Genomic DNA, 20,546 nt, shown 5'->3' on the forward strand with positions numbered 1-20,546 from the left:
TTAGACTCCATCTCAAAAAAAAAGAAACCAATACTGATATGTTATTATTAAGTATACTGTAGACTTTATTGGGATTTCACCAGCTTTCCCATTAACCTTTCTCTATTCTGAATTTCAATCCACATTGCATTTAGCTGTCATCTGCCTAGCCACCTAAGGTCTGTGAAAGTTTGTCGGCCTTTCCTTGTTTTTCGTGATCTTGACAGTTTTGAGGAGAACGGGTCATGTATTTTGTAGAATGTCCCTCAAATTGGGTATGTCTGCTTGTTTTCCTCATGACTAGACTGGATTTTTGGCATGAGTACCACAGAAGGTGAAGAGCCTTTCTATCACATCTCGTCAGAGGTACACGAAATCCACATGACATCACGGGTTAGTCACAGTCATTTGGTTAAAATCGTGTTTGCTGTTTCTCTTCTGTAAAGTTACTGTTTTTCCCTTTCCACACTGTATTCTTCGAAACAAGTCACCTAAGTCCAGTCCACACTCAAAGGGGCGGAGGGGCTAAGCATCACTTCTTGGAGAGAAGTAGCTACGTATGTCTAATTTGGAATTGTTCTGTGAGGAAGATTTGTCTCCTCTCCATTTACTTACTCAATCACTTATGGCAGTATGGATTCATGCATATTACTTTACACTTTGGATTAAAATCCAACATTATATACTGATTTTGTTGCTCACATTGTTCTTTCTTTGACTGTTGGAGTTTTTCAGGTTGGCTCCAGTATCACACTCTTCTCCCACCCCGTTTTCTTAAAAAATATGTTTATAGTGTGTTCTGTACATTTAACAGTCTTTTTTCTTAATAGCTTTTCCTTTTTGTGTCTAAGTTTTAAACCGTGTATCAGTTAGGCTAGGCTAGGCTATGTTGTGATGGCAGCCCCAAAGTCTTAGTGGCATGTGACAAGCAAAGATTTTTTTTGCTCATGACACACGTCCATCACTGGTTAGGTAAGAACTATTACTCCCGCAAACCAGGCTGGTGGAGCATGGCTACTTCATCTGTAACTTTTTATTGAGCGTAACGTAAATGAAGTCATATTTATTTTATAATACATATATGTAGATATATCTGTAATGCGTGATACATACACACACAGAAATGTGCACAGCTCTGTAAACACCTTGTGAACGTCCTGGGTAAGTAAGTAGCAGATAGATGGAGAAACAGGACATCACCATAGGCCTGGCACGATGGCTCACACCTGTCATCTCAGCACTTTCAGGGGCTGAGGCAGGAGGATTGCTTGAGCCCAGGAGTTCAAGACCAGTCTGGGCAATACAGGGAGACAAAAATTAACCAGGTGTGGTGGCACACATGTCTGTAGTCCTTACTACTCAGGAGGCTGAGGTGGGAGGATCCCTTGAGCCCAGGAGTTCAAGACCAGCCCGGGCAACATGGTGAAACCCCACCTCTACAAAAAATACAAAATTAGCCAGGTGTGGTGGTACGTGTTTGTGGTTCCAGCTACTTGGGAGGTTGAGGTGAGAGCATTGCTTGAGCCTGGGAGGCAGAGGTTGCAGTGAACTGTGATTGCATCACTGCCCTCCAGTCCAGGTGACAGAGGTAGGCTCTGTCTCAGAAACGAAAGTATCATCACACCTCAGGAACCACCCTCTGTGTCATTTCCTGGTGACCACCCCCTTCAAGGACAAACACTACCCTGATTTGTATTGCCATAGATTTGTCTGGTTTTGAAATCTATATGAATGGAATCATACTGTATTTACTCTTTTTTTCTTCCAGCTTTTCACTAAATGTTTGTGTGCATTGTTTGTGATGTGTGTGGCTGTAGCTCAGGCACGCTAATTGCCATGTAATATTCCACTATAAGGAAGCACCCAGCATTCGATTCTATTGTTTCTAGTCATTTGGGTTGTTTTCAGTGTTTGCCTATTATAAATAATGATTCTAGGAGCTTTTAAAAAATACCTTTCTTGGTGAACATGTGTATGAATTTCTGTTGTATGTAAATCTAGAACTGGAATTACTGAGTCAGAAGATGTGCTCTATTTATTTGTTGTATGTAAATACTGTCAGCTTTCTAAAACGGTTGTACTGCCGCTGTAATCTTAAATGCTGCAGGATAGAGGGAGAGTTCTCTGGGGTTTTGCACCATGGATTAGTGGTCTGGCCTGGGAGTAGCATTCTCACCTCTGTTCACTTAACCCTGAAGCAGTCAGCACAAGCAGTCCCACTGTGGTCTGGGATGTGGAGAGCCAGAACTATTATGTTCAACTTTTTAATCCAGAAATAATTAATTTTTTTGTAAATGGTGTGATAGAGGGAGACATTTTTAGACAAATAGTTTTCCTCAGATTTTTGTTTGCCTACGTTCCATAGATTTAAATAAGAATTCTTACTGACATTACTCTTCAAGTAATTTGTGTTGAATTTTCTTTGAATGCCCCATTATTGCAAGGTTATTTAGAAATGGGTTTTAAATGTTTCCATATTGATAGATTGATAGATTTTTTATGATCTTCTCCTCTAAACCTTTTTTTTTTTTTTTTTTTTTGGAGATGGAGTCTCGCTCTGTCACCCAGGCTGGAGTGCAGTGGTGCGATCTTTGCTCACAGCAACTTACACCTCCCAGGTTCAAGCAATTCTCCTGCCTCAGCCTCCTGAGAAACTGGGATTACAGGTACACGCCACCACACCAGCCAATTTTGTATTTTTAGTAGAGACTGGGTTTTACCATGTTGGCCAGGCTGGTCTCGAACTCCTGACCTCTAGTGATCCACCCACCTCAGCCTCCCAAAGTGTTGGGATTACAAGCGTGAGCCACCGTGCCCCGCCAAAACATTTCTGTTATTGTATTGTAGTCATTGAACATGGCCCTTGTGTATGGTTTCTGCTTTCCAGAATTTGTTGAGATTTCCTCGTGACCTAACACATGACAACTGAATACCCTATTTGAAAAGTTTATGTGTTCTATGTTGAAAACAGTTCTATCTACTGCGTCATGCCACTAATTCCTTATTTCATTTTTTTGAAGTGTGTTTAGTCTTCTATGATTATGGATGTACTAATTACTCCTATTTTCACTTGTTTTTGCTTGATAGATTTAAAATCTGTCGTTATGTGTGATGGTTATAATCTTTTGGTAAATTATATCTTTCTTTTTTTTTTTTTTTTTGAGATGGAGTCTCGCTCTGTCGCCCTGTTTGGAGTGCAGTGGCTTGATCTCAGCTCACTTCAGTCTCTGCCTCCCGGGTTCAAGCAATTCTCCTGCCTCAGCTTCCTGAGTATCTGGGATTACAGGTATTCCCCGCCACCATGCCCAGCTAATTTTTGTATTTTTAGTAGAGAAGGGGTTTCGTGATGTTGGCCAGGCTGGTCTCGAACTCCTGACCACAAGTGATCCACCTACCTCAGCTTCCCAAAGTGCTGGGATTACAGGCATGAGCCACCACGCCTGGTGATTATATATCTTTAAACATTAAACACCTTTGTCTTTTAATTGCTTTTTATTGTGAATTCCTTATTTCTTTTTTTTTTTTGAGACGGAGTTTTTGCTCTATTGCACAGGCTGGAGTGCAGTGGCGCTATCTCAGCTGACTGCAGCCTCCGCCTCCTGGGTTCAAGCAATTCTTCTGCCTCAACCTCCCAAGTAGCTGGGATTACAGGTGCCCGCCACCATGCCCAGCTAATTTTTTGTGTTTTTAGTATTTAGATGACGGTTCACCATGTTGGCCAGGCTGGTCTCAAACTCTTGACCTCAGGTGATCCACCCACCTCAGCCTCCCAAAGTGCTGGGATTACAGGCATGAGCCACCGAGCCTGGCCTCTGAAATCTGTTTTATCTGATGTTAATATTGCTGCTTTCTTTTTTCCTAGCAACTGTATAGCATACCTTTGTCTATCCTTTCATTTCAATTTCTTCTGTAAAGCTTTGTTTTTATTGCCTTTATTAAACATATAGCTTGAGGACTTTTTGGGGTTTTTTGGTTTGTTTTTGGTAGAGATGGTCTCTCACTTTCTTGTTCAGATTCAGGGGATCCTCTTGTCTCGGCCTCCCAAAATGCTGGGATTATGTGAGCCCAGCTTAGCTTGAATTTTTTAAACTCATTTTGAAAATCTTGTCTTTTAACAGGTGAATTTTGTTTTGCATTGTAAAATGATAGCTTGTATGTTTGGACTGATTCCCACCATCTTATTCGGGTTTGTTTGCCATAATATTTCTTCTTGTTCTTGGGTGCCTTGCTAACATTTTCTCAGTTTCATTTTTCTCTCTTGGTGTAGTGATTTGGAAAGTATGAAAACTTACATAGTTCTTCTAGTGCCTCCCTTAAAAAAAAAAAAAACAAACTCATTTATAAAGTATTTCAGAGACGCAAATGAGTATGGAGACTAACCTAATGTTGGGGGAGATGTCTAGGGCTTCTGTAGATAAGATTACTTTTTTCTACCTTAGTTCCAGACCAGCTGATTGAGAAACACAGGAGTTAAACAGACAAAAATTAAAATTACTGGCTGGGCGCGGTGGCTCAAGCCTGTAATCCCAGCACTTTGGGAGGCCGAGATGGGCGGATCACGAGGTCAGGAGATCGAGACCATCCTGGCTAACACGGTGAAACCCCGTCTCTACTAAGAAATACAAAAAATAGCCGGGCGAGGTGGCGGGCGCCTGTAGTCCCAGCTACTCGGGAGGCTGAGGCAGGAGAATGGCGTGAACCCGGGAGGCGGAGCTTGCAGTGAGCTGAGATCCGGCCACTGCCCTCCAGCCTGGGCGGCAAAGCGAGACTCCGTCTCAAAAAAAAAAAAAAAAAATTAAAATTACCAGGCTTGGTTTATCTGTGTGGGCATTTAGATCCGAAGGCAACTGGAATTCCTTGCGCAAGCAGTCACTGGCACGTCGGACAACCACAAGGACAAATTCCAGACAGTGCCTCTGCAAACGGGTAGAGCCTTCGACACCCGGGATCCATGGGTGACTGTGTAGAATAGTGCCTCCTCCACCCTCTTATCTGCGGGGAACATGTAGCACCGGCAAGAAGTAAACATCCGTTATAAATCACATCACTGAGGTTTCGGGGTTATTTGTTGTCACAGCTTATTCTGACGAATGAACTCAATTCATCACAGGGTATAGAGTGAACCAGAACCATACTAATTGTAGGTTCGGTCAGTCTGAAAAAGGAGCAGGAAGGCTAGTTAGGCTTCTTCATCTCGTGCATTTCTTATTTCACTCTCTGCTCACGGTATTGACTGGGGTGTTAGCTTTTTCCTCTTTGATGTATGGTGCTTTGCAAATTCTAAATACTGACACTTTCTTAGTTTTATACATTGTATGTTCTTCTCCTAGTCTGTGAGTTATGTTTTTAAATTTTGTTTCTGGGCTCCTGTGTTGAACAGAAATATTAAATCTTTGTGTGTGTGTGTGTGTGTGTGTTAGACGGAGTTTTGCTCTTGTTGCACAGGCTGGAGGGCAGTGGTGCCAGCTCCCAGCTAATTTTTGTATTGAAACACTAAATCTTTATGTAATCAAGTTTCTCAATCTTTTACTTTACAGTTTGGGTGTTTTTTGTTTTGAGTAAAAAAGAAATCAATCCCTGTTTCACTAAGCTGAGTTATTTTCCCATATATTCTTATACAACTTTCATATCTAGGTTTTTAATCCACTTGAGGTATTTTTTTTGCCTTTGGTGGGTAGTGGTGTATGGTATGAGATAGGGATCAAATTTCTTCCCTCCCCCACCCCCAACAACACGGACACCAGTTGTCTCACGTGTACTGAGTATTCTTCATCCATCGATGTGTAATGCCCCTAATGTCACATGTGACGTTTCCATGTATACGTGGCTCTCATCTTTGCCTGTTATATCTGTGCCAGTAGTACACTGTGCCAATACTGCCTAAATTCTTGTGAGTTTTAATATATGGTAGAGCAAGAGCCCCCTTCTTGTTCTTTTGTTTTTGTTTTTTTTTTTTTTTTTTTTGGGACAGAGTCTCACTCTGTCGCACAGGCTGGAGTGCAGCGGCACAATCTCGGCTCACTGCAAGCTCCGCCTCCCAGGTTCACGCCATTCTCCTGCCTTAGCCTCCCAAGTAGCTGCGACTACAGGTGCCCACCAGCACGCCCAGCTAAGTTTTTGTATTTTTAGTAGAGACCAGGTTTCACTTTGTTAGCCAGGATGGTCTTGATCTCCTGACCTCGTGATCTGCCCACCTTGGCCTCCCAAAGTGCTGGGATTACAGGCGTGAGCCACTGCGCCCGGCCTTCTTATTCTTTTTCAAAATGTTGTTGGTTCTTCTTGGCCCTGTGATCTTCTGGATTAATTTATATGTATTAACATGTCATATTTCATGTAATTTATTACATGTGACATGTAAATTTATTACATTTAATCCATATATTAGCATGCAATTTACATGTATTAGCATGTCAGGTTTCATGAAAAGACCTGTTGAGATTTTGATCAGAATTGCATTTCTTTTGAGGGAAATTACCATCTTTATGATATTGAGTCTTCCTGTTGATAAACCTACTTTATTTCTCCATTTATCCATAAGGGATATGCACGTCTTTTTTTCTCTATTACATTTCATAATTGCTTATTACAAGTATATAGAAAAGCTATTGGTTTTTGTATCCAGAAACATTGCAAAACTTTATTATTTTATTTGAGTAGTTTATCTGCCGATTCTCATCTGTTTTTTTTTTTTTTGTTTTTTTTTTGAGACAGAGTCTTACTCTGTCACCCAGGCTGGAGTGCAGTGGCACGATCTGGGCTCATGGCAACCTCCGCTTGCCAGGTTCAAGCGATTCTCCTGCCTCAGCCTCCTAAGTAGATGGGATTACAGGTGCGGGCCACCCACACCTAGCTAATTTTTTGTATTTTTAGTAGAGACAGGGTTTCACCATTTTGGTAGGGCTGGTCTCGAACTCCTGACCTCAGGTGATCCACCCGCCTCGGCCGCCCAAAGTGCTGGGATTACAGGTGTGAACCACTGCGCCCAGCTTCTTGTCTGTATTTTTTAGACAGACAGTCGCCTGCAAATAAGGACGGTTTTGATTCTTCCTTTCCAGTTTTCTCTGATTTCCTTTTTTTTTTTTTTTTTTTTTTTGAGACGGAGTCTCGCGCTGTGTCGCCCAGGCTGGAGTGCAGTGGCGCGATCTCGGCTCACTGCAAGCTCCGCCTCCCAGGTTCAGGCCATTCTCCTGCCTCAGCCTCCGAGTAGCTGGGACTACAGGCGCCCGCCACCACGCCCGGCTAGTTTTTTGTATTTTTAGTAGAGACGGGGTTTCACCATGTTAGCCAGGATGGTCTCGATCTCCTGACCTCGTGATCCGCCCGCCTCGGCCTCCCAAAGTGCTGGGATTACAGGCTTGAGCCACCGCGCCCGGCCTGATTTCCTTTTTGTATCTTGATGTCAGCTAGCACTTCCAGTCATTACATTGTTAAATAGAGGTAATGATAGTGGGAAGTTTTTCTTGCTTTTTATTTTATAGGGATGCTTCTAAAGTTAAGGTATGAAGTGTGATATTTGCTGTTGCAACAATCTTTATCAGCTTAAGGAAGTTCTCTTTTAGCTCCATTGTTCAAAGACTTAATTGGAAATGAGTGTTGATTTTAATGACTTCCTTTTCTGTATTTAATGAGATAATCATGTGACTTTTTTCTGTAATCTGTTCATGTTGATAGGCTTTTTTTTCTTTCTATGTTGACTAAGATTAATTTTCTTTTCATATGCTGTTGACCGTTTGTATTTCTTTTCTGAATTGAGTGTTCATAGCCTTTCTAGATTTTTTTCTCTTGGGTTGTGTTAGGGAAAAACTCAAACTGTTTTTCTGCTGTCACGCCAACACAGCAATTATCAGCACAAAAGACCTCTGTAATATGTGTGGATTTCTGTGGCAGACACCAGTTGGGTGTCCTCTGTTCAGTTTTGACACCATCTACCTGGAGATAGCATCAGATCTCACAGGTTGAGGGTTCAGTCCCCAAAACTACCCCCTTCTTCCCACAAGTCACAAGTCTGGGCCTCAGCAACTTCTGACTGACTGGCTTCAGGTTGGGGTTCCCGGGATCCCCTCTTTGGGTTCAATTAATTTGCTGGAGGAATCAGGGAAACTCGCTTACTCTAGTTTATTATGAAGGCTATTTTAAAGGATACAGATAAACAACCACAGGAAGAGATGCACCAGGTGAGGTCTGGAAGGGTCCCAAGTGCAGGAGCTTCTGACCCCGTGGAGCTGGGGTACACCACCCTCCGGGCATGTGGATGAGTTCTCACTCACCTTCCTGTCAGCCTCCATAGTTCAGCTCTCCAGAAGTGCTGTGAACCCTGTCCTTTGGGCCTTGAGTGGCGATTTCGTTGCTTGTCCATGATTGAAGGATGGGCAACTGTGTTGAAATTTGATTGGACAAAAAGGGTATAATCTACACGCAGCAAGGCCTGTCTGTTCAGATTCTTCCAGCCTCTCAGGGCAGCCTTCCTCCAGGGGATGGGACGGGATGCTTTGTGGAATGAGGGTCTTACAGCTCACAGTCATATTAGAGCCCTGCCTTGGGCTGGGGAGAGGAGAGCAGGAAACGGTCAGAGAGATTCTGTTTCCCAAGGCCGGCTTTCTGAGGTCCACAGCACCCAGCATATAACAAGATATTGTAACAAAAGTTATGGGAGTTGGGAGCTAGGATCTGTGGATCAAAACCAATAGGTATATAATTATAATATCACAGATGGTGATATTGCTTTGGAGAGACATTTTATCTGTTGTGACAATTAGCTTTTATTATAAGTGTTTTCCCCCAAGTCTCTCCTAGTTTTTCCCTTTGTGACTTGTTTTGTGTCACACTTTAAAGTCCTGTGTGTTAAATTATAAAATTATTCATTGTTATGAATTACGTTACTTCCGAATTAGCCAGGACAAATAAGAGGAGGAAGATGAGGATTAAAATTCATTTATCTGGAATATTTTGTATGAGTTCGTGAATAAAACTTGAGAACCAGAAGAAAAATAAATAAAATAATTCATTATAGCCTGGGCGCAGTGGCTCACACCTGTAATCCCAGCACTTTGGGAGGCCGAGGTGGGCGGATCACGAGGTCAGGAGATTGAGATCATCCTGGCCAACATGATGAAACCCAGTCTGTACTAAAAACACAAAATTAGCCGGGCGCGGTGGCAGGCGCCTGTACTCGGGAGGCTGAGGCAGGAGAATCGCTTGAACCCAGGAAGCGGAGGTTGCAGTGAGCCGAGATTGCGCTACTGCACTCCAGCCTGGCAACAGAGGGAGACTCCGTCCCCCCCAAAAAAAAATCCATTTTAATTTTATAGTTATCTGATAGCTTTTTCAAAATTATTTCATCTGTGGTGTGTTTTATAAATATGTGATATTAGCATCTCATTTTCTTTTCATACATGTAAACACCTGCCCCATATTGGATAAGGCCTTCTTTGTTACTGAATTGAAATAATCAGTTTTCTTATAAGTGTTCATATATGTCTGGGTCCAGATTGTACATTGCTGTGCTAAAATCCTATTGTTTTAGTTACTGTTGACTTACATTTGGGTAAGTCTTTGAGGCTAGGACTTAATCTTATGCTTCAGATCCAATTCTGCCACTTCCCAGCAAGCTTTGTGACCTTGTGCAGGTTAGTCACTCCACCTCCTTAGGGCTAGTTGACCCTGGTAGTACTAACCTCACGGGGTATAGCGAGCTGAATACAATACGTGGCTCTGAACTCTCCATCATCTGATCTCTCCATCATCGTTGGTTATCATTGTCATTTGAGTGGGTAATGCCGCTGCTGCTGCTTTGTTGATCAGTACTTTCATGAACATTTGTTCCTCTGCTCCCCATGTTCTTTCCTTCCCTCAAAAAACAAGCGACTAATACAGATGACAGCCTAATGTCTGTGGTCCTGTCTCTGAGGGGCAGTCTGTGTTCAGGTGGAGCCTGTTCTCTCCTGCTCCCTAGCATGTCAAATCTCCTTTCTGCCTGTCTGTGGTAACTCAGCAGAGGTTGACTTCCCCCAGCTGTAGGGAAGCTGTCCATTTCTCCATTGGCTCTGCCAGGACCTGTGAAGGCCATCCACCCAGTTCAAGGGGGAAATACAAAGTGGAGAAAGTCCACTGTGTCTCTAGGTCCAAATAGGGCTCTTTAAATCTTTCCTATTAACAAGCACATACTTTATTATAATTCCCACCAACTCCTACATATTTCTCTGTTTTATGGTTAATTATCCCCAAATACCTATAGCTGTTACCCAGGAAAATGTTTTTCATTTCAAATTTAACAGATAGTTGCTAAAGGAAAAGGCAGTCAACCTGGAAGCCCAAAAGTCAAATCAAACCTACAGACACATTAGGCCCAAGGATGGATTTTAAGTTTTTTTTTTTTTTTTTTTTTTTTTGAGATGAAGTCTCGCTCTGTTGCCCAGGATGGAGTGCAGAGGCGCGATCTTGACTCACTGCAAGCTCTGCCTCCCGTGTTCACGCCATTCTCCCACCTCAGCCTCCCGTGGAGCTGGGACTACAGGCGCCCGCCACCATGCCCGGCTAATTTTTTGTATTTTTAGTAGAGACGGGGTTTCACCGTGTTAGCCAGGATGGTCTCGATCTCCTGACCTCGTGAGCCACCGCGGCCGGCCTAAATATTTTTACCAACATTTTTAAATCATGAGATTTTGTTTCCTTCTCCCATATCATATTAGTCAAAGAAGCAGAAATGATGATGTGGTGCGACAGGGACGTATAGGCAAAAAGATGACTGCTGCTTTCTATTTCTGACAACAGAAACATCAATGGGGGGATACATGGATTTTTAACAGGATTATAAAGTTAATCGTCAAGCTTTAAGCAAAACTTTGTAAAGAGCCCTATTTCGGCTGGGCACGGTGACTCATGCCTATAATTCCAGCACTTTGGGAGGCCAAAGCGGGTGGATCACTTGAGGTTGGGAGTTTGACACCTCTACTAAAAATTAGCTGGGAGTGGTGGCATGCGACTGTAATCCCAGCTACTTGGGAGGCTGAGGCAGGAGAATCGCTTGAGCCTGGGAGGTGGAGGTTGCAGTGAGCCAAGATTGCACCACTGCACTCCAGCCTGGGCGACAGAGCGAGACTCCGTCAAAAAAAAAAAAAAAAAAAAAAAAAAAAGGCCCTGTTTCTGGTTCCAGGTCCTAATAAATGACCCTCAACCCAGCACCGTAGTTTCTGTAGTACTTTATTGGTATGTTACTCTAACAATAAAATATTGGCATTATGTAGAGATAATTGCACATCAGAGATCAGTGATTTTCCCCTGCCTGTAATACATAAAATACTCCTTAGGGAATTGAACTTAAGGTTTGGGCTGGGAGGGAAAATTTCTTCCCTTTTCTATCTAGCTACTTTTCTAGTTTAAATTGGGGTTTTTGAAAGAAACTGGAATTGCAAGAGATAGGTAGAAACCAAAACATGTTACTAACCAGTTCCCTTGTTTAAATGCGCGCAAAGGATATTTTCCAGGTTGCCTCCTACTGTGCTCATTAGATGCTTCCTATCTTGATCAAGAGTCAGCTTTGGAAAAACACTGTTAGCCTGCAAGTTGACTTTTTAAAAGCGGTGTGATTTTGAATAGGTAATACATGGTACAATGCAAAAGCTGTAAAAAGGCATAAATCTCTCTTAACATTCCCTATTTCTAGACTTACCAAGGCATTGATACGTTTCTTGTGGCTGCTTCCAGAGATTTGCTACCCATGGTTTCATCTATAATCGTATACATGTGTATGTAGGATTTAAACTCACACATAGAAGTGGTAGTACTTAACAGTCCATCTTGGCTATCTTTAGTTTTCAGTTTTCTTTTTTTTTTTTCTTTTGAGACGGAATTTCGTTCTTGTTGCCCAGGCTGGAGTGCAAAAGCGTGATCTTGGCTCACTGCAACCTCCACCTCCCGGGTTCAAGCGGTTCGCCAGTCTCAGCCTCCCAGGTAGCTGGGATGACAGGCGTGCACCAACACGACTGGCTAATTTTTTGTATTTTTAGTAGAGGCGGAGTTTCACCATGTTGACCAGGCTAGGCTCGAATGCCTAACCTCAGATGATCCATCCGCCTTGGCCTCCCAAAATGCTGTGATTACAGGCGTGAGCCGCCACGTCTGGCTAGTTTTCAGTTTTCAGTCTTTAACATTTCTGCCGAACTTCCCATTTGTTGGCTCCATGGAGGTGGCTCAGTTTGTATTCCCACCCACAGGCGATGTATGTGAGTGCCCTCGACCTCCCGACACGCCGCAGCACCTTACCCAACTCTCTTGAGTTTTGCCCGTCTGAGGAAAAAGTAGTACCTCATAGTGGAACTTTGCATTTCTTTTGTGATAACGTAAAACTGAAGTTAGGTATCTTCTCGAGATGAATTTAAAATATTTTTCCAGTTTATCTCTTGATTTCGTTTATGTGTCTTTTGCTGTGAAAACTGCTTAAAAATGTGTTTGTGGCTTTTAGATTTTGTATCATTTAGCAAGGTCTTCCCCAGTTGGAGAGTATAAAAAAGAATTCATGGTTTTAAAAATATATTTTAAGAAGTCTTTGATCCATCTGGAATTGTAGAATAAGATTAGGAGGTATGCAGGTTTACTTTTGAGGCAAAAGTATGTATAAAGTAACACTTTCCTACAGAAAACTTGGGAAAACACAGGAGGGAATGAAAATGAACCCCAGCCCCAGCACCTTGGTATCTGTAACAACTGGGATCATGCTTATGCTGGATTTCAATTTTTTTCACTTAAGATTAAAATACAAACACAGGTTTAGAATATATTTTATTAATGTTTAATTTTTGTGGGTACAAGTAGGTGTATATATTTATGGGGTGCATGAGATGTTTTGATACAGGCAGGCAATGCACAATAATCACATGGAGAATGGGGTATCCATCCCCTCAAGCATTTATCTTTTGTGTTACAGACACTCCAATTGTACTCTTAGTTATTTTTAAATGTACAATTAAGCTATTGTGGACTATAGTCACCCACACCCTGTTGTGCTGTGAAATGCTAGGTCTTATTCATTTGTACTGTTTTTTTTTTTGTGCCCATTACCCCCACACTACCTTTCCCAGCCTCCGATAACCATCCTTCTACTCTCTATCTCTACAATCATTTTAAATGGTTGTTTAAAACGGGCGTCAACATTTCTGTTTTTAAACCATTCCAAACCGTCCCTTTAAAGGAACGCATGACCAGAGGGTTGCCTTTAAATCTTGCACAATTAAAAGAAGAGCGTTTTCTCTGAGGCAGCTGATCTCAGGAAATCTTGCACGATTTTGAAGATGCCCGTTTTCCATCAGACCCGGCCCTGCTGGGTCACTTGGCGGGTCTTGGCGGAGCGAGGGTGCGCTGGGCCCTGCTCCGGGAGGGCGCCCTGCAGGGGCCCGGGCCTGGCTCGGCTGCAGCACCTCCTGGCGGCAGGACTGCGGCGTGGGAGGAGCCAGGAGGCCCCCGCCCTGGCCGGCGTCACCCTCCGGTCTGTCCCTGTCTGGGACCGAGCCCTTTTGCACGGAGTCCTTTAATCGCTAAGGAGCTTTGCCAGACGCTTCCCCCGCAGGCCCGCTGGCGTCTGACCCACGTCCCCTCTGCGGGGTGTTTGGGACTCGAGCCCTGGCAGGCACAGGCCGCCCCGCGTTCCCCGCTGGGGAGGGAAGGCGGGCGGCGAAGCGGCGGGGCGGGGGCCGGGGGAAGAAAGTAGGAGGTGGGGCGGGGTGCTGTCCCTCCCCGAGCCCTCGTCGCCCACCGGGCTGTTTCCAGGAGTTGGGGACTTCCGGGGTTGCGCTGTCGCGTCCGGCCGTGGGCCGCCGAGGGGTGTCGCTGCCCCGCGCGGCCCTTTAAACTTTGTTTTTTAAACTTCGGGGGTGTGGTCGCGGCGCCTCCCCTCTCGGCGGCTGGCCGTCCTTGCCTCTGCCCCGCCTTCCAGATGCTTTGGAGTCATGAGCCGGGAGGGCGCGGGGGCCGCTCTGGTGGCCGAGGTGATCAAAGGTGAGCCGGGAGGGCGGGGGCTTCCCGGGGACGCCGGCACCCGCGCTGGGACGGGGCGGGCGGCGCTGGCCGGGAGGTGCCCCTAGTCTGGGCCCCGGCCGCCTCTGTCTCCTGCGCGTGGGTGGCCTCGGCACTTGTCCTCAGGCTCTGGCTTCAGCGCTCGTGGGCGGCTGTGACCCTAGCGTGCCTGCATCTGAGCCTAGTAGGTGAGCTGCACCTCCCCACCCGCGGGAGCGAGATCCTTGGGCTCTGTCACAGGGATCAAAGGTCCTTGTGGTTGGAAAGGATTAAGCCCTGTCACCCATTTGAGTGTTTGTGGTTGCAAGAAATTTTAGCTAGGGAGTTTACAAGGAAATAAACGCAGCAGTTGCATGAGTTGAATTGCAGATCAAAAAAAAAAAAAAAAGTTTACCATTTGGGGAAAGGGTGCCAGCTGGCTCTGCTGAAAGTGTATATGTTTTAAAGGCTGTACTTGATTTTGCCACGTTGTGAGTGTATTTTCTTAGCACCACTAGTATTACTATTAGATATTGTGGATGATTTTATTTCACCCGAGGATTTTTAGGCAAGGAATAAGGGTGGAGCCTCCTGAGCCTTACTACTCATTACCATTCTTGCTAACCTCATAGCAGCCTAACTGCTTTTATGCAACACAAGTTCATCTCAGACCCATCATGCAGAAACCTCTCATTGCTTCTGTTTTAATGGTAATTTGTCTAATTGTAAAAATACCGAAGTAGTGATTCCAAGTTAGAAAGAAGTGATCCCTGAGAACAGTTGGAGAAACATATGGTTTGTTCTATAGCTGTAAGTGATAATTTTGAAGCAATTTTGAAAGCATTCTTTCTCTTTAAGAAAAAAAAAAATAGTTTCTTACTGAAATGACTTTTTAGGATGTCTTGAAAAACGTAGTGAACTTCATCTAGAAACTTAGAAGGTTGATGCTAGCCATCATATGCATGCTGCAATTTGCTGAAATGTCTTAATCCAGGCGAGCTAAACTTTTACAAAAATAGGTTTGTTTAGAAATCATGTCACTACATGAAAAATCACCACTTTTGAAACTTACGGTTAAAGGCAGTTTCTCTTTTAAAAATGTGCTCATTGATTATTACCCACCCAAATAGCCAGAATATTTTGTAATTACCCATTACCACTCCTACCATCTGAAACGTGCATGAAAAAAAATGAAAAATGGACTTCATCTGAAAAGAGTTGTGTCATGATATATGAAACGTTTTTTGTAACCTGCAGGAAGGAACATTGCAATTTTTCCATTTCAGATCGCCTTTGTTTTGCCATTCTCTACAGCAGACCAAAGAGTGCATCAAATGTACATTATTTCAGCATAGATAATGAACTTGAATATGAGAAGTAAGTATTGCTCTTTCAAAGATTGTAACTTTTTTTTTTTTTTTGAAGAATCTAAAGGTATGGTTATAAATGGGACAGCCTGGGAAAATTATAAATCTGTTGGTTGCTAATTACAGGATACTTGTTTTTCACCTATAGTAATAACATAAACCTTTAGAGTAAAAAAAAAAAACTCCCTAAATTTAAACTTTTAGATTTGCTAATCTAATATTTACACTACAATGAGATATAAATGTGTGTACTAAGTAAGATATTGTGGTTTTGCCCTTGGAAATATGTGTGGAAAAACACCCTTTTTAATTTAGAAGGTATGTTCATGTTCATTGAGGTTACATATAGGCATTGTAGCACTTGTGGTATTTTTGAATAGGCATTATTTACTAGAATAGTTTTCCACTAGTAAAACAGTACCTTTAAGTTGTATTGGCCCATAACTATTTGGTATATGCTTTCTCATCTTAATTTGATCTTATAGACCCAAAAAAGGCATTTATATTCAGAGCATCTAGAATGTACATCACATTTTTATTTTTCGTTTTTAAAGCTTCTACGCAGATTTTGGACCACTCAATCTGGCAATGGTTTACAGATATTGTTGCAAGATAAATAAGAAATTAAAGGTAAAGTCTTTATTTAAGATTTGACTTAAGTAATCATTGTTAGCTTGATATGGGGGACGAAAGTAAGGAAAACATCTCTTTTTAAAAAGGAAATGCCATGTTTTTCACTGCGGTGGTGTTTGGGACATGCACATGTTTTTTTTATTGTATAAGGTCACAGTGTATATATTTGTTTTCTAGAATTTTGAATGGACAGTTTGAGTCATTTGGTTCTAGTTTGAGTTAGTGGTGCCCAAATACTTGAAAAGCCAAAGTGGGAATCAGTTAATTAAGTGAACCGTGTATTGTCTGACCTAATGGAACTGAAACCTAACAAGAGAAACTCTTCCCTTGCTCTGGCTGTTGTTCGTTCTGCCTTCATTTTGATGGGGAGTGATAGCAAACTAACAGGAAAGATGAACTCATCTTACTTTCTCTCCTATTTTGAAACTCCCGTGATATTGTACTACATAATCCTTCATACATACAATTAAGGGGCATGAGAATCTAGGGCAAATAGTACGTCATTAAGGCTGTATCACTGAGAGTTACACAAGTATATTTGTATTGGTTTGAACTTGGACCACATTCGTGTATGTAAAACACTGAATTGTTGGCCATGCACGGTAGGAAGTTATGTATGTACTGCTTACTAGCAGTTCCAAATCAGTCACTGTAAATTCTCAACTAGAAAATACTGCTTTGTGGGACAGGCACTTAAAAAAAACTTTAATGGAGTACAGAGAGGAAATAAAATTTATTTTTAATTAGAATTTTAACATGCTTTAATTAAAAATTTATGGGTAAGGCAGATGTTTTTCTTTGACCATCAAAGCTCTATTCACTACATATTGCTACAAAGCTGGAGACTCTTCTTTTTTGCCTTTCTTAAATAGGAGTATAACTATTTATGGCCTTGTGCATTTGAGTTCCCCCTCCTTTTTCCAGTTGCCAGTGGCAGGTCTTTTGTTTCATGCAGGGCTAGGAAGCTAAAAATAATTCTCTCTTCCCCCAGCATTGTTCCTTTGCTTTAATTTTGGAAAAAATGTTTTTTTCCTGTACTCAACCATCTGTGGACTTTTAGTCTTTGGGTCAACCAAAAATGTTTCAGTCCATTTTTTCTTCTTCCTTTTCTTTCTTTTTTTTTTTTTTTTCCTTTCCTGAGACAGAGTTTCGCTCTTGTTGCCCAGGCTGGAGTGCAATGGATCATTCTGGGCTCACTGTAACTTCCACCTCCCTGGTTCAAAGGATTCTCCTGCCTCAGCCTCCTGAGTAGCTGGGATTGCAGGCGCGTGCTGCGCCACCACACCCAGCTAATATTTGTATTTTTAGTAGAGATAGAGTGTCACCATGTTGGTCAGGCTGGTCTCGAACTCCAGACCTCGTGATCTGTCCGCCTCAGCCTCCCCAAGTACTGGGATTACAGGCGTGAGCCACCGCACCTGCCAGAAAAATTTTAACATATAAATAGAAATATATACACATCATGGATGTAGAGCTCGGTAAACTTTCACAAATGGAATATACGTAGATGATTATCTTGATCACCAGGTCAGGAGCAGTGCACTGGCGGCGCCTTACAGCAGCCCTCCATGCTGTCTTCCGGTTCCTGTCTCTGCACACGCCTCCCCTGGTTATTCACTGCCCTGGCTTATAACACTGTAGACAATTCTGTAGACCTTTTTATTTTAACTTAAAGGCTTTGGTTTTTAAAGATTTCTTTAAAAACCAAACAGAAGGAAAGGTTGTCTTTTCTATCACTCTTGCTTTGTTCTTTTAGAGGCAACCCGTGCTTTAAGCATGTGTCCATTCATGTCTCCTCCCCTCTTCTCTAATTGTATGTCCATTCTCATCCCAGAATGTGCCTTTTTATGGGAAGGTATATGGTATTTGTGGGTATCAATCTTCATCTTTTCAAAGGTCTTGCTAATAATGCGAATGGTTATACATTGTAGGATTTGGAATTAATCTTCATCACAAAATGAAATTGTGGAAGACTTGAAATTAAAAAGAAAATGCTAACAGCTATTTATTTTTATGCAGTCCATTACAATGTTAAGGAAGAAAATTGTTCATTTTACTGGCTCTGATCAGAGAAAACAAGCAAATGCTGCCTTCCTTGTTGGATGCTACATGGTAAGTATTTGTTTTCCTAATGTATTCATAAAAATGCACACAACAGTGCTTCTTTACATTTGCAGTCAGAATTTTGAAATCAAGATAATGTCTTGATTTCTCTCCAGCAAGAACACATATTGCTTTTAAAAAATTGACCAACTCAAGGAAGCTGTGCTTATGCGGAAGGAGCGGGTAGATGAGAGATCTCCTGTACCTTCCACTTAGTTTTGCTGTGAACCTAAAACTGCTCGGGGAAAAAAGTCTATATTTTTTTAAAAAGTGACCAACTACTTTGGCAAAGGTTTATGTTATATGGCACTTAAGTGTGGAAAATCGTGCTCCAAAGCATTTCTATTCACTCGTGATCCATTTAGTGAGTTGTAAAATCATCTTACTGGGGTCAGGACCCCACTATTAATTTCCTAAACATTTTTAAGAAAATTAAAGCACATCACTTGAGTGCTTTATAAAATTTGAATCTAGGCATTTTTCCCCTAATTAAGGTCATCTCCTTTCTCATCAAAACATCTAGCAGGAGGCCATGGGATGTCAGTGTTGTCAGAAGATGGGTTACATACCGCACGGATTACATACACATGCCATCAGGTGCTCCATTTGGATCATTGGAAACGTGCTTGGAATAGCAGTATTTACATAAGAGTCGTGAATTTCATTTATTTGTAACTGTGATGGAAACGATTTGTTTTTTGAAGAGTCATATTTTGTTTGGCACCCAGTGGATTCATCTGCAGGGGCCCTGAAAGCTGCCATTTTCCAGAGCCAGCTTAGAGTTCCTCCAGGGCAGTACCCCCATGTGTTTGGTGGTAGGAAAGCCGGCCACTCTGTTCAGTGGGGAGTGGCCAGGGGATATTTCTTCCGCCCCCACCCCACCATCAGTGGAATAGTTACTGTCTCCTAGACTTGAAAAAAAGGGTTGCTTTTGGAGCTCTTTAAGTTCTTTCTTCTGCACTTCTAGCTTGCTCCTGATCTCTGGCATGCCTTACCGGACCCTTTTAAAATTATTTTCTGGAGTACAGTTTGATCATCTGGAATTTACAAAGACTAGTCCAAAAGTTGGTGATACTAGTTGAAATTGTACCTCAAGATTTAATAATTTTCCTTTTTATGTTTAAGGTATATCATTAACAGCAGTGATTAAGGTCTTTGTTTTGTGTTCCTATTTATGCTCACAAAAGTAGTTGAATTAAATGCTTCTGATTGGGAGGCCGAGGCAGGCAGATCGCTTGAGGTCAGAGTATGAGATCAGCCTGCCCAACACGGTGAAATCCTGTCTCTACTAAAAATACAAAAATTAGCTGGGTGTGGTGGCGCACGCCTGTAGTCCCAGCTGCTCAGGAGGCTGAGGCAGGAGAATCCCTTGAATCCGGGAGTTGGAAATTGCCCTGAGCTGAGATTGTGCCACTGCACTCCAGCCTGGGTGACAGTGAGTGAGACTTTGTCTCCAAAAAAAAAAAAAAAAAAAAAACAGTTTCTGAGAAAACTTCAAAATTTATTATCATCCCTGAAAGTATGAAACATAGGTTATAGATTCTGTCTATTAAAATTTGGTTTCATAAGTGTACCCAGATGTATTGGTGTTTTCCTTTCCCAGCCTCTCTTGGTGTTTCTTGTGCTTGCCGCAAAAGCCTGAAAAAAAGAAAGCTTTAGTAGTTTGGCGGGCGTGGCGGCGGGGCCTGTAGCCCCAGCGACTTGGGAGGATGAGGCAGGAGAATGGCTTGAACGTGGGCGGCAGAGGTTGCAGTGAGCCGAGATCGCACCACTGCGCTCCAGCCTGGGCAACAGAATGAGACCCCATCTCAAAAAAAAAAGAAAAAAAAAGAAAGAAAGAAAAGAAAGAAAGAAAAGAAAGAAAGTCTGTGTGTCACCCCAAGAAAGAAAGAGAGTATGGAGAAGTGGGTGTTTTAACTGGGACATTTGGTCTTATTACTTGGCCAGTCAGTGGGGAGAGGAGCCTCCTAGATTAAAATAAATCATGACAGCTTTATAGAAAAAGGGATTCAGCCAGAATTCTTGAGATTCATAAAATATTAAAGGGAACCCTGGAGAAGGGTCCTCGTTGTGACAGAAAAAGTTCCCTCCCTTCTTTGTGTGTCTTGCCTTTATACTGCTCTAGACAAAGTCTGGATGGCTGAAGTTCCATCTAAGTGCTCCTGAGCGGAACTCCAAAGCAGAGGGGCCAGGCCGGGCTACTTCTGGGTCAGTCGCTGTCTCTGGTCAGATGAGATGTCCCTGAGATGGTAGCGTCTTGAGGAGCCAGGCACAGGGACTGCAGTGTGAAGAACCCCTCTGAAGGTGGCTGTGGGCATGGTGGGAACTCAGTCAGGGTTGTCTTAAAAACAGAAACAGAACATGTGATAAGTTTATGTTTATAAATAAGAACGCACTCTTTTTAAGTCTTGTTGCTGTTGTTTTTAAACTACTAGTGAACAAACCACAACCCCTTGACGTACTTACTGAAATTTTTTG

The 20,546-nt window shown here is 42.6% G+C and overlaps 1 protein-coding gene across 7 annotated transcripts in view; it reads left to right on the forward strand.

Annotated features, from left to right (window-relative positions):
* Positions 1-20,546, forward strand: part of CDC14B (cell division cycle 14B) — a 123,914-nt gene that overhangs the window by 41,371 nt on the left and 61,997 nt on the right. For 4 of the 7 annotated variants that reach the window (XR_003115988.1, XM_025360272.1, XM_025360276.1 and 1 more), the window contains exons 2-4: positions 15,252-15,342; positions 15,887-15,962; positions 17,985-18,077. Coding sequence is in view for 6 of the 7 variants with exons in the window: in XM_025360272.1 (XP_025216057.1) it covers positions 15,252-15,342; positions 15,887-15,962; positions 17,985-18,077 (260 nt within the window). In the remaining variant the exon portion in view is untranslated. Of the gene's footprint in view, positions 1-13,465; positions 13,969-15,222; positions 15,343-15,886; positions 15,963-17,984; positions 18,078-20,546 lie in introns of those variants that run through there. The other 3 variants (XM_025360277.1, XM_025360275.1, XM_025360274.1) reach the window with 2 other exon arrangements.

This window comes from Theropithecus gelada, chromosome 15 (genome assembly GCF_003255815.1).
Source record: "Theropithecus gelada isolate Dixy chromosome 15, Tgel_1.0, whole genome shotgun sequence".
Lineage (NCBI taxonomy): Eukaryota > Metazoa > Chordata > Mammalia > Primates > Cercopithecidae > Theropithecus > Theropithecus gelada.